General features: G+C 44.1%; 1 protein-coding gene across 1 annotated transcript in view; it reads left to right on the top strand.

The window, feature by feature from the left end:
- KCNH8 (potassium voltage-gated channel subfamily H member 8) overlaps window positions 1-14,476 on the top strand; it is a 237,309-nt gene that overhangs the window by 184,483 nt on the left and 38,350 nt on the right. The window contains exons 10-12 of the mRNA XM_064167040.1: window positions 1,560-1,759; window positions 6,553-6,802; window positions 9,526-9,740. Of these exons, the coding sequence (XP_064023110.1) occupies window positions 1,560-1,759; window positions 6,553-6,802; window positions 9,526-9,740 (665 nt within the window). The remainder of the gene's footprint in view (window positions 1-1,559; window positions 1,760-6,552; window positions 6,803-9,525; window positions 9,741-14,476) is intronic.

Raw genomic sequence — 14,476 nt, 5'->3', positions numbered from 1 at the left:
ATAAACAATTTGAAAATGTGTATATTACATTAAGGTCCTCACATCAATATCACACGACAGGCAATCTAGACGTGATTTTTCCCACTAGTAACCAGCAAACACATCTGTGCACATACAAACCCAGAGCAATTGTATATGGAAGCATTCCTTCAGTTTTGCTTCTGGTCTTTTTTATTCCCAAGACAATCTCCAATTGTAGATGAACTCCAGGATGTCAGAGCCTTCTGACAAACCACTTCACACCAGATTTGACGCTCTCAAGCAACACAAGGAATCAGCCTGTCAGTCTGAATATATGTCTTCTTTATTTTCCCCTGAAATTGCTTTACAATCTTGCTTGGTTTGGATTTTTTTTTCCTGCTTTTTAACATCTTATTCCCCAGAATATGAGACATGACTAAATGCCATCTGCAATCTCATTCTACTATGTGTGGTCTCATATTTATATGAGTTCTCTGAAACTGTAGTTGCTAAGTGAGTATTTGAGTCTAGTTTTGATACTGTTTAATAGTTTCCTATTATTCCCAGAGCATGCTGCCTACATGTGTTTACATGTGTTTAACTGCTTTCTTTTTTTCCTTAGACTATTACCTTAATCTGGTTTGGGTGTTCTTCTGCTTGGCACCCTGACTAAATAGCATCAGATGTGGTTCTAGCCTATCCTAGACCTGTGACTTAGTGACACTAAAGAAAATGCAAATGCATAATACTATGAATACTGATTACTGAGGGACATTCAAATGCTTTATTATGTCTCTCAATCAGGAAGCTGGTTCACAGGCTAACAGGATGTCATGGGATGGAGGGGATCCAAAGAGATCATCGAGTTCAACCCCCCTGCCAGAGCAGGACCATACAGCCTAGCTCAGGTCACAGAGGAACACATCCAGACAGGCCTTCAAAGTCTCCAGGGAAGGAGACTCCACAACCTCTCTGGGGAGCCTGTTCCAATGCCCTGGGACCCTTATAGGAAAGAAGTTCCCCCTTGTGTTGAGCTGGAGCCTCCTGTGCTGCAGCTTCCATCCATTGCTCCTTGTCCTATCGCAGGGAGCAGTGAGCAGAGCCTGTCCCCCCTCTCCTGGCCCCCAGTTCTCAGATATTTATGAACATTTATTAAATCTCCTCTCAGTCTTCTCCAGACTAAACAGCCCCAGGTCCCTCAGCCTCTCCTCATAAGCCATGCCCTCCAGTCCCCTCATCATTCTTGTACTGGACCGTCTCCAGCAGATCCCTGTCCCTCTTAAACTGGGAAGCCCAAAACTGAAGGCATTACTCAAAATGGGGTCTCAACAGGGCAGAGTAGAGGGAAAGGAGAATCTCCCTTGATCTGCTGGACACATTCTTCCACAAGGGCACATTGCTGTCCCATGGATGTTATCTACCAGGACTCCCAGGTCCACAGGGTTGCTCTCCAGCTAATCATCTCCCAGCCTGTACTGGCGCAGTTTATCATTCCTCCCCAGATGGTTTTCCATGAAGATCCTGTTTATTTTCTGTGTTGCCTTTTAATGACCAACAGATCACCACTCCACATAACAAGTAATTTCTGTTCTTCCCAGCTCTGATGCATGCCTTGGTGTTTGGCAATGTGACTGCCATAATTCAAAGGATGTACTCCAGATGGTCACTTTATCACACAAGAACCAAGGATCTGAAGGACTTTATACGGGTCCATCACCTGCCACAGCAGCTAAAGCAAAGGATGCTCGAATATTTCCAAACCACATGGTCTGTCAATAATGGAATTGATTCCAATGAGGTAACCAAATCTGAGAGGTTATGAATTTGGTAGTTTTGGCTATGGACTTAGATTCAGGGAGGGGGGATAATTTTCCATTGGTGATGCTGTGCTTCATGTGATGTTAGATAGAAAAAGAACGTGTCTAAAAATGAAGTGGGGTTATCCCAGGTAAAGGATGTGCTATAGAAAACACTGATGCAGTATATGGCATCATATATTAAAAATTCAAAGTCCTCTATAGTTCTCGAATGCTGAAAAGGCATTCAGCAGAAACAGTGTGGATGTTGCCAGCAGAAACATCCCAATGGGCAGTTTTTTTCTTTTGCCAAACAAAGAATGTAGTATTTTGGGGGTGTTTTTTAAAGAAAAGCCTTCCTTTAAAAGGGACTTCACTGTCCTTTTCTCCCTCTTTAACTTTCTTTTATTCTTTACAATACTCTGAGCAATTTCTGTAGTTGTCATTTCCCCATGTAATTTGGTATTGCAGAATGTGGCATGTGAGTGAAATCAAATGACAGATTTCTGGTAGTGTCCTCACTTGCTTGTTTTAAATGACTTCTTCCTAGAATTGTAGAACCACAGAATGGCCTGGGTTGAAAGGGACCTCTGGCCAGGTCATCTAGCTCAACCCCCTCTTCAGGTTACGTACTACTCTACTCCAACTACAACAATGGCTCCTTGCTGGTGGAGTGTTATTTCAATGAACCATTCCCCACAAAATTCTTCTTATGTATGTCATTAAAATCAGAGGCTAGCAAGCTCCAGAAGGCTACAAAAAACACTTACATGTCAAAGTTTTCCTAGGTTAGTGTAAGGGGGAGGAGAGAAATTAGTTAATGTAAGATGACATTATCCCAAAATTAATATAGTTTGTTAATGTTGATATTCAGAACTCTCACCACCCTTGACCATTAATTTTAATAACAGTGGGTTCTTCACACAGTCATGGAAACATAGAATCATAGAATCAACCAGGTTGGAAGAGACCTCCAAGATCATCCAGTCCAACCTAGCACCCAGCCCAGTCCAATCAACCAGACCATGGCACCAAGTGCCTCAGACAGGCTTTTCTTGAACACCTCCAAGGACAGCAACACCACCACCTCCCTGGACAGCCCATTCCAAATGCCAATCACTCTCTCTGTGAAGAACTTCCTCCTAACATCCAGCCTATACTTCCCTGGCACAACTTGAGACTGTGTCCCTTCAATCTAGAAATGACTTGCAAAAATCTATAACCATTTATTCAACTGGAAGAGAAGGTTTTTTGCAGCCAGTGTACTGCTTGCAGTCAATATACTGCTTGCCCACTAGGTGGACTCAGGAAGGTCCTTTCTGTTTTTGGCAGAAGGCAGTGGTGAATTACAAGATGCTTTAAGTATTTACTCACAAAATATTATCTCCTGACTCGCAGGGCTAGTTACAGCTTCAGACAGTACCCAAATGTTTTCAGGAAATTCTGTTACTTGTCAGCTGCTGAGGCTTCTGATTCATCCCAGGCTTCATGGAGTGCTGGGAAAGGAGGAAGACAATCTCTGACCTTATCTCCTGGCTCCTCTGGACAATCTGTGTATCTCCAGGATGTCCTGTCTTGGCAGGAGACTTTCAGGTGCATGCAGGATGTCTTGCCATGTGCAGTCTTTGCATGATGTCATGCTAGCTATGCAGGCCAATCACATGGAGGCATTTAGAGCCTGTTGCTGGTAAACTCGAGGCAGGCAGTTTCCAGGCAATTCAGCAGAGCTAGCTTTTAGCTTTAGCATAATGCTGCAGAAGGCAATGGCAGAACCACTGCCATAAACAGAGAGCAATGGTAGCAGGCAACAGCAGGCATGAATACAATGGCAGAGCACGTTGTGTTACCTGCTCAACTCTTTTATCAATACAGCCTGAGACTAATGGGTATTTAGACACAGAATAGCCAATCAGAATGGCAGTTAGCCAAGCCTGACCATATTATGTGAACCCATAGGCTTGCTTTACACAAACTTGGGAAAAGCATAGGCATTGCACGAGGCAGGCACAAGCCAAGTGTGTGTAGTTTGTTTACCATGGGAGCAAAACAAGTCTGGGCAAGCCAGAGTCCCTAGACTCAGTGGCTCCAAGTTCTTTACTCTCTTTCCTGTGGTTGCTTCTCCCCAAAACCGAAAGAGGGAGAGCAGACAAACATGTCTGGGCAATCCAGGACATTTATAAGCCTATTTTTGCCTATCAGGCCTACCACAACACTTAGGTTAAGGATTCCCTGCAGCTTTAGTGGTACATCTTACACACCTTTAGTAGTACCAAAAGTAACTGTTATACCAGAACATCTCTAAAGGAACCATCAGTATTTCATCATGTGCCTCCCTTCCACAAACCACTGTCAGCATTGGCTGGTTGTGTTTCTCAGACCCTCTCAGACTACAGGCAATACTCTCCCTGTGAACTCACAGCTTGCGTGGCCCAAAGCTCTGCCAGTAGGCAGACAATATACTCTGCACCAATGAGACTGACACCTAAAACCACTTAAACATTTTTTTAAGAGCTCTACCTGAAACTTTTGTCGTGCCTTGACAAAAAGAAAAGAATGACATATCTGTCATTCTTAGAACACTGTCTCTGAGTGTCTCGGAGGGGATTCTGCCACCTACACCAATTGTGGCAGAGGAGAGAAATTAATTAATGTGAGAGGATATTTATAAAAATGTATAAATATATTTATTAAACTCAATATTCTGAACTCTCGCCACCCCCAACCACTGAACTTTAATATTAATACTTGTTCTACATGGTTATGAAGACATTATGTGAATATATATCAAACATTAACTATTATAACAACATTCAAACTATTCAAACTATTCAACTATTCAAACTTTCAAACTATTAACAGAGAGAGTATTTTTCCCCGTGGCTTAATGCCCCTTGGGGTCTATATACTATTTGCCCAGCAGAGTGGGCTGAAAGCTGTTTTCTGCTCTATGGCAGAGATAATAGAAATTACAAAGGCATTAATTTACTCACAATTCTGATTAATCAATAATCACCCTCCTGGGCTACATCACAGCCTCTACCTAGTGTCCAATTCATCAGGTTCTCTGCCTGTGGACTTTGAGGCTGGAACCCTCCAGCTTCAGGGGAAATGACAATCTCTGACCTTGTGCTGCTGATTTCTTCTGGGTGCTCTCTCCAGGGGTAAGTAGGCAGGATCTCAGGTGCAGAGGCAGGATGCTGTGCAGTCTGAGCACGGGTCTAACGCTGGTTACTCAGGCTGATTGAACACAGGCAGGCAAGCAAGCAATGTGGGGGAGCAAACATGTGAGCCTGTGTACCCCTATTTATTAAATGTGGGTCAAGAATTAATAGCCCATTGGCCACTAGAATGACCAATCAGGTTGGCAGTCGGCCACACCTTAGCATACTAGGCAAAAGCCACAGGCCTGGACTCCAAATATGGGAATCACATGGACCTGGCAGTAGGCAGGCACGAGCTGGGTGTGTGGGGGCTTACACAATCAGGTGTCCTGGGCAACTGACTTTATGGCGCCAAGTCTGTTGTGCCCCTTTGTGCTCGTTTACCCCTGGTGCAGGCAGAGAGACATGTCCAGGCAGGGCCAGGCATAAATAAGCCTGCTTTCAGGCCAACAGGCCCTCCACAACACTAAGCAGAAAGATGTTTCTCTTCATTTTACCATCCTGCAGGAGATCTTCTGTAAAGCATATATAGATGTTATTAAGAGTTTGGCTGGTCTACACTGGGAATTTGTCTGAAATTAAGACTAAGTAATAGTAGAAAGATCTTATGGTCTTTTAGTTTCCACCTTGTGTCATTCTGTCGGTGCCCAATTGCATCATAGAAGCAATAATAGAGTTTATTGATGAATCTTATGCAAATATTTTAAAGAAAATCTAAAGTTTGTTTTTGCTTTTGTCATAATTAAAAGGCATAAACTTAGGTTCATGCGAAATAAGGCTTTTAGTAGAGTCACAGGAATCAAGCAATGTACAAGCCTGGGTGCATGGGGAGGCTCTGCTCTACCCTAACGCACACCCTTTGTTTTTAATCTTCTCTTTTTATACCTTATTCTATTACATATTCATTACTAAATCTAAGAAAAGGTTGGATTTTCCTTATCAGTCCCAAGAATGGGAGGTATCTCTTCTGTGCAGGTCTCTTTTTATCTGCTGGGCCATCTGGTGGTCTTCAGTGATGAAGTAATGGGTCTTCCTCAAGCGAACTTTTCATGAACTCCAAACTAGTAGTGTCATTTGTATGACTCTTCCTCTGTTTGCTCATGTGCAAAGGCTGTCTCTCCCACCTGTTTTCCTCCTACATCAGCCCTTCTAGTTTCTAATTATTTCTGGCTCTGTTGTCTTAAGCCAAGTTCATACTTTTGTGGTGGTTGTGGAAGGAGAAGTGCAGCTCCATTCAAAGTCCCCCTTTCCCCCTGTCTGTGGCCTCTTGCCATGACTTGATTGGATCAAACATATATTTCTCACACTTTCTCTACACTTGTTCTATACCTGAACAGCCTACAGCTGAGAAAGAACTTATGAGTTTATCAGTGCTTATGATTGTAAATATTTGTAGCATATATCTTATCCTGGAATCATAGGATGTTGGAGTTGCAAGGGACCCAAAGAGATCATGGATTCCAACCCTGCTGCCAAGGGAACCCCTTATCAACTCCCCTTATCGAGGGAATAAGAAACATTTAAGGAGCTCTTTGCATCAGTACAACATGTGCAGCACTTCTGCAAAAAAGGAAGCAAATTATTTTACCTTTTTTTCTCTCTCCCCCCTGCCCCTTTTTATCTTTTTTTGACAGCTTTTAAAAGACTTCCCAGATGAGCTGCGTTCAGACATCACCATGCACTTGAACAAGGAGATTTTACAGCTCTCCCTTTTTGAGTGTGCCAGTCGTGGTTGCCTCAGGTCTCTGTCTCTGCATATTAAAACCTCCTTCTGTGCTCCTGGGGAATACCTCCTCCGGCAGGGAGACGCCCTGCAAGCAATCTACTTTGTGTGCTCAGGTTCCATGGAAGTCCTGAAGGACAGCACGGTGCTGGCGATTCTTGGTATGCTCATAATCATAGATTCAAAGAGAAAGAATGGTTCTTCAATGTAGGAGGCCCTTTACTTCTAACTGATGCCTTAACATATCTTGGTAGTCCGATGGGAAATAATTTGTTTTGATTTTAATCTGCCCTTCATAATATATGAATATTATTATGGACATTATTGTGATAGCTAAAGGGGTAATGGCTTCAGACTGGAAGAAGTGAGATTTTGATTAGGCAGTAGGAAGAAACTCTTCACCATGAGGGTGGTGAAGCACTGAAACAAGTAGGCCACAGCTGTTGTGGAGGCTCTGACCCTAGCAGTGTAGAAACCAAGGTTGGATGGGATCTTGAACAATCTAGTCTAGTGCAAGGTGTCTGTGCCCATGGCAAGGGGGCGTTGGAACTAGATGATCTTTAAGGTCCCTTCCAACCCAAACCATTTTATGCTTTTTTTTAAATTATTTTTTTCTGGATCTTTTTGTTTGTTTAAACCTTTTTTTTCACCCCTTAAGGAGTTTTTAATTGCGACAGTGCCAGCTGTGCAATATTTCACTTCTATCCTGGTTTTCTGGTACTTTCTCTCTTTTGTGTCTAAGGAAGTACTTGGTAGCTTTTGATACAAATTGCTGCTTTCAACTAAATTTGATGACAATACTGACACCTCAGAAGACATTGGTAATTAGAATCATAGAATCAACCAGGCTGGAAAAGACCTCCAAGATCATGCAGGCCAACTTAGCACCCAGCCCTATCCAGTCAACCAGACCATGGCACCAAGTGCCTTATCCAGTCTTTTCTTGAACACCTCCAAGCACAGTGACTCCACCACCTCCCTGGGCAGCCCATTCCAATGCCAATCACTCTCTCTGCCAACAACTTCCTCCTAACAGCCAGCCTAGACCTCTCCCAGCACAACTTGAGACTGTGTCCCCTTGTTCTGTTGCTGGTTGTCTGGGAGAAGAGCCCAACCCCACCTGGCTACAGCCTCCCTTCAGGTAGTTGTAGACAGCAATGAGGTCAACCCTGAGCCTCCTCTTCTCCAGGCTAAACACCCCCAGCTCCCTCAGCCTCTCCTTATAGGGTTTGTGCTCCAGGCCCCTCACCAGCTTCATTGCCCTTCTCTGGACACCTTCCAGCACCTCAAAATCTCTCTTGAATAGAGTGGCCGAGAACTGGACACAGGATTCAAGGTGTGGCCTGACCAGTGCTGGGTACAGGGGCAGAATAACCTCCCTTGTCCTGCTGGTCACACTGTTCCTGATCCAGGCCAGGATGCCATTGGCTCTCTTGGCCATATGATGATATATAGGGTCAATAACCTTAATACACCCAATATGCTAAGGCACTGCTGCCCATAAAGAAAAATAAAATAGCTTAAGGGTGCATTATTTTTATTGACAGAAATGTTGTTGACTTACACTCTTGTTAGTAGCCCTTATAAGATACACCATGAAGTGTAGCTGGGCAGCCATGAATCTACTGCAAGCCAAACTCGAAGTAAAAGCATCGTTGAAATGGACAATCTACATTTCACTATGTCATTGTTGAAATGCTGCCTTAACACTTGTCAGTATCAGCAAAAAGAAAAAAGCCAACAAGCTAGAAACATAATTTTCACTTCCTGAGAATCAAAATTGTATCTGCTATTAATTACAGTTGTATAACTTAATTATATATATATATATATATATATATATATATATACGAAATTCAAGTGTAAGGTCCTGCACCTGAGTCAATGCAATCCCAAGCACAAATCCAGGCTGGGTAGCAAATGGCTGAGAGCAGCCCTGAGGAAAAGGACCTGGGGTCTGAGCTGATGAAAAGCTCAACAGGAGCCTGCAGTGTGAGTGCAGCCCAGACACAACCCTGTGCTGGGCTGCAGCAAGAGCAGTGTGGGCAGCAGGGCAAGGGAGGGGATTCTGCCCCTTGGCTCTGCTCTCCTCACACCCCACCTGGAGTCCTGGGTGCAGTTCTGGAGTCCCCAGCACAAGAAGGACTTGGAACTGTTTGAGCCAGTCCAGAGGAGACCACAAGATGCTTAGAGGGCTGCAGCAGCTCTGCTATGAGGAGAGGCTACAAGAGTTGGGGCTGTGCAGCCTGGAGAAGAGAAGGCTTTGAGGAGACCTTATAGTGACCTTCCAGTATCTGAAGGGGACCTACAGGAAGGCTGGGGAGGGACTATTGACAAGGTCTTGTAATGCCAGGACAAAGTGTAATGGGTTTAAAGTGGCAGAGGGGAGATTCAAAGTAGATGTTAGGAAGGAGTTCTTTGCAGTGAGGGTGGGGAGACACTGGCACAGGTTGCCCAGGGAGGCTGTGGCTGCTCCCTGCCTGGAGGTGTTCAAGGCCAGGCTGGATGAGGCCTTGAGTGACCTGTTCTAGTGGGAGGTGTCCCTGCCTATGGCAGGGGGTTGGAACTGGATGATTCTTGAGGTCCCTTCCAACCTAAACCATTCTATGATTATATATATCTCATTATTCCCTTAAATCATGTTGTTACCTGTCTGGAAATTAGTTTTGGTACCTTCAGTAACATTGCACCTGCAGGGAAAAAAAAAAAAAAAAAAGAACAAAAAAGACAGATTTCAGTGAAAGATTCTCTAGGTGTTTAATTAAACTATGCATCAATGGGCTTTAAGATTTAGCAATTGTGTTAAACAAATGCATGATTCAAACAAAGTAAAGAATTGATGATGATGATTAATGAAGATGATTCTTTTCCTATTTTCTTTTAGGTAAAGGTGATTTAATTGGAGCAAACCTCTCCATTAGAGATCAAGTTATCAAAACCAATGCTGATGTTAAAGCTCTCACGTACTGTGACCTCCAATGCATTATCCTCAAAGGTCTCTTTGAAGTGCTCGACCTTTACCCAGAGTATGCTCACAAGTTTGTGGAGGACATACAGCATGATCTGACATACAATCTAAGAGAAGGCCATGAAAGTGATGTAAGTATCTTTACAGGCCTCTGCAGCTGTTGTTACCTTTAAGATGTTTCTCATATTTTAGCTGGTTCTTGTAATTCTGCCACACTGAAGAAATAATAGAGAGTTTCATGTAAGGCACTTTGCATTCGTGTGATAATTCAGCCATTATCTACATAAATTGTTTGTCAATTGCTGTGATCTGAAACAGTGAACATGTTCTCTGCTTCTCATTCTCCATGGAAAATATCATCTGGAACAGTGAACATGTTCTCTGCTTCTCATTCTCCATGGAAAATATCATCTGGAACAGTGAACATGTTCTCTGCTTCTCATTCTCCATGGAAAGTATCATCTGGAACAGTGAACATGTTTTCTGCTTCTCATTCTCCATGGAAAATATCATCTGGAACAGTGAACATGTTCTCTGCTTCTCATTCTCCATGGAAAATATCATCTGTGAAAGAACATTGTTTAATATTTCATTAGTTCTTGAGTGATTAGAAATAACTCTTAGTTATGTAAAGCATAGGTCCAGATCATAGAATCATAGAATCAACTAGGTTGGAAGAGACCTCCAAGATCATCCAGGCCAACCTAGCACCCAGCCCTAGACAATCAACCAGACCATGGCACTAAGTGCCTCAGCCAGGCTTTGCTTCAACACCTCCAGGGATGGTGACTCCACCACCTCCCTGGGCAGCCCATTCCAATGCCAATCACTCTCTGCCAACAACTTCATCCTAACATCTAGACCTCCCCCAGCACAACTTGAGGCTGTGTCCTCTTGTTCTGTTGCTGGTTGCCTGGGAGCAGAGCCCAACCCCACCTGGCTACAGCCTCCCTTCAGGTAGTTGTAGACAGCAATGATGAGGAGCCCTGAGCCTCCTCTTCTGCAGGCTGCACACCCCCAGCTCCCTCAGCCTCTCCTCACAGGGCTGTGCTCCAGGCCCCTCCCCAGCTTTGTCACCCTCCTCTGGACACGTTCCAGTATCTCAACATCTCTCTTGAGCTGAGGAGCCCAGAACTGGACACAGATGAAATATTTAACTCTGCCTTTTCTAGACGCTTGTGTGCCAGCCCAGTGAACACTCATGTCACAGATGACTGATTGCCACTTTATACTGAAGAATTTTGTCACACACATTCAAAAGGAGAAACAATTGGTTTTTTTGCCACACTGCAACTAAAATGTGTTTTTCCAGTGGCATCACTGTTTCCACAGCAATGTTCCAAACCAGAGGTGGTAGAAAGGGGTAAGTAGATAAATGCAAACTTGTAGGGAGAGAAGTAATCAGAGCATCTCATTTATTTGTCTCTTAAAATGTTTCCAAAGTTCCTGCTGCTGAAGACAGCAGCTGAGAGAGTGCACATCTGTTCTGGGAGCTCCATGATTAGTGTTTGCTACCAATACATTTCCCTTGGAGAATACTGGAGAGGGGCAATAACTCCCTGTAAAGCAAGAGTCTGAAAACGATTGCATGCCCCCATCTGGCTTTGTCATGGACCTTGATGATGCCCTCACAGCACTGCCTCATGTTTAGCAGTGTGACAACACACCTGAGGATCACCATCTCAGTTGCATATGCATTTGGCTTTTATAAAATCATAGAATGGTTTAGGTTGGAAGAGACCTCAAGGATCATCCAGTTCCAACCCCCTGCCATAGGCAGGGACATCTCCCACCAGAACAGGTTGCTCAAGACCTCATCCAACCTGGCCTTGAACACTTCCAGGGAGGGAGCAGCCACAACCTCCCTGGGCAACCTGTGCTAATGTCTCACCACCCTCACTGCAAACAACCCTTTCTTAACGTCTTTCTTTCTTTCTTTCTTTCTTTCTTTCTTTCTTTCTTTCTTTCTTTCTTTCTTTCTTTCTTTCTTTCTTTCTTTCTTTCTTTCTTTCTTTCTTTCTTTCTTTCTTTCTTTCTTTCTTTCTTTCTTTCTTTCTTTCTTTCTTTCTTTCTTTCTTTCTTTCTTTCTTTCTTTCTTTCTTTCTTTCTTTCTCTCTTTCTCTCTTTCTCTCTTCCTCTCTTCCTCTCTTCCTCTCTTCCTCTCTTCCTCTCTTCCTCTCTTCCTCTCTTCCTCTCTTCCTCTCTTCCTCTCTTCCTCTCTTCCTCTCTTCCTCTCTTCCTCTCTTCCTCTCTTCCTCTCTTCCTCTCTTCCTCTCTTCCTCTCTTCCTCTCTTCCTCTCTTCCTCTCTTCCTCTCTCTTTTACTCTCTCTCTCTCTTTCTTTCTCTCATTTTTCCTTTGGAAGGTGCTATGGGACACGTTGGTGGCTGTGGCAGTGTCTTACTAAACCTCTCCCTTAGGGAGATTTTACTGCTTCCAGAGTCTATGACTTCTGTAGCTTTATGGAAATGTGGGGTTTGGAGAGACTTTTCATAGTGAAGGAGTAGATTGGTTCATTAGAATCAGTCTGTTCTCCACTCTCTTCTTCCTTGCATGCTTTAAATTACTGCAAATTTGCACCTGAATGTGAGTTTAATGCCCCTGAAAAAAGATCAGTAGCGGTATTTAGGGTCAGGTGAACTGCAGGGTGAAAGAGCATGAATTTCTCCTCTCTGGCTTGCCAAGTATCTTTTCATCCTGCCTTTAAAATATTACTGTGTTTTGAATCCCAGTCCCCCCAAAATGCCTTAGGTTGTCAGTTTCCTGACAATTTAAGCTAGCGTTAAGGAGGCAAAGCTGCAGTCCTGGTGATCCATTAGCCCCTTCTGTGTGCTGCTTGAACTGTTCATTGCACAAAATTGAATATGAGATTTGAGTTGAATTAAAAGTAACTGGACCAAAAAGGGCCAGAACTCATTAAAAGTTTCCTGGTGCTGGAGTGGCAAAGTTGGATGCCCTGCAGTAGGTCAAGTAAGTCCCCTCCTGACACTGAAATCTCCAGGAAAGCATCTTAATTTCATTTGCTTGGATCGTTTGCAAGTCCAAGAGAATGTGCATTAACATTCAAGTAAGGTGTAACACTGGAAAAGACTCCAGGACTTCCAAAGCCATGTCATGCTTCAGTAAAACAAGGAGGAACTGTAAGTAGGTTTCCAAGTCATGAGCAGAAGTTGTAGCTATCTGGTTACAAAGACTGAGAGCGTTGCTGAAGCAGCCTTGGAAGAAAAGCTCAGGAGATTTTTGAGTCCAGGAGCTGACCATCATGTAACTATTTCAGTCTCTAATGAGTAACAGAAAGACACAAAACCAGGGAGATGAAGTTTCAGTGGCTCCTCATGATAGCTCTAGAGCCAGTAATCATTAAGTAAAGTTTTATTCTAACCATTAATAGGTGTGCAGTCACACTGGCAGTGCTAGAACGACAGCTTCTTATATATTCCCTGCACTGCTAGCTGTGAATTAGAATCATAGAATCAGTCAGGGTTGGAAGGGACCACAGAGATCATCTAGTTCCAACCCCCTGCCATGGGCAGGGACACCCTACCCTAGAGCAGGCTGCCCACAGCCTCATCCAGCCTGGCCTTAAACACCTCCAGGGATGGGGCCTCAACCACCTCCCTGGGCAACCCATTCCAGCCTCTCACCACTCTCATGCTCAACAACTTCCTCCTCACATCCAGGCTGAATCTCCCCACCTCCAGCTTTGCTCCATTCCCCATAGTCCTGTCACTCCCTGAGATCCCAAAATGTCCCTCCCCAGCTTTTTTTGTAGCCCACTTCAGATCCTGGAAGGCCACAAGAAGGTCACCTGGGAGCCTTCTCTTCTCCAGCCTGCACAGCCCCAACTTTCAGTCTGTGCTCACAGCAGAGCTGCTCCAGCCCTCTCAGCATCCTTGTGGCCCTGCTCTGGACACACTCCAGCATCTCTACATCCTTCTTGTAATGGGGGCTCCAGAACTGGATGCAGTACTCCAGGTGGGGTCTCAGCAGAGCAGAGTAGAGGAGGAGAATCACCTCCCTGGCCCTTCTGGCCACACTTCTCCTGCTGCAGCCCAGCCTCTGCTTGGCTTTCTGGGCTGCAACTGCACATTGCTGGCTCCTGTTGAGCTTCTCATCAACCAACACTCCCAAGTTCCTCTCCTCAGGATTTCTCCCTATTCATTCTCTGCCCAGACTATATTTGTGCTTAAGATTGCCGCAACCCTTACATTTGGCTTTGTTGAGCTTCATGACATTGACCTCCCAAGCCTGTCAGGGTCCCACTGAATTTGGGCACACAGCTTGGTGGTGTCAGATGAGGATGCACTCAATTTCACTGTCCATGTTGCTGCCCAAGACACTAAACAGCACTGGTCCTAGTTGCAACCCCTGAAGAGCATCATTCTTAACTTGCCTCCATTTAGGCATCAGGTCATTGACCACCACTCTCTGAACAGATCAATTGCTTATCCACTGAATGATCTACCCATGAAATTGATGTCTTCCCAGTTTGGAAAGCAGGATGTTGAATATAGTGTTGAATGCTTTGTACAAGTCTAGGTAGATGATATCAGTTGCTCTTCCCTTTTCCATCAGCACTGTCACCCCCATATAGAAGGCCATGACATTTTAGTCAGGCACAAGTTGCTCCCTGTGAATCCATTTTGGCTTTTTCATATGTCTTAGCACTCAGATTTTGCCCTTTACTTTCTTTGCTGAATTTTGTTCAAGTGACATAGATTTTGATAAGGACCTCATCCCAAGTATATAATTTTCAATGTATATAGCAGGCAGTGACAGTCAGAGATCTGATCTGATAATGCTAAGCACTCCTAAGAAGGTTCTTTCAACAAATAATCAATGATATGAAAGACACTGGAAATTGTTTT

The sequence above is a fragment of the Pogoniulus pusillus genome, chromosome 28 (assembly GCF_015220805.1).
Source record: "Pogoniulus pusillus isolate bPogPus1 chromosome 28, bPogPus1.pri, whole genome shotgun sequence".
NCBI classification, from domain to species: Eukaryota; Metazoa; Chordata; class Aves; order Piciformes; family Lybiidae; genus Pogoniulus; species Pogoniulus pusillus.
Note: the sequence above shows the minus strand (reverse complement) of the source record. Positions and strands in the feature narration are given on the sequence as shown.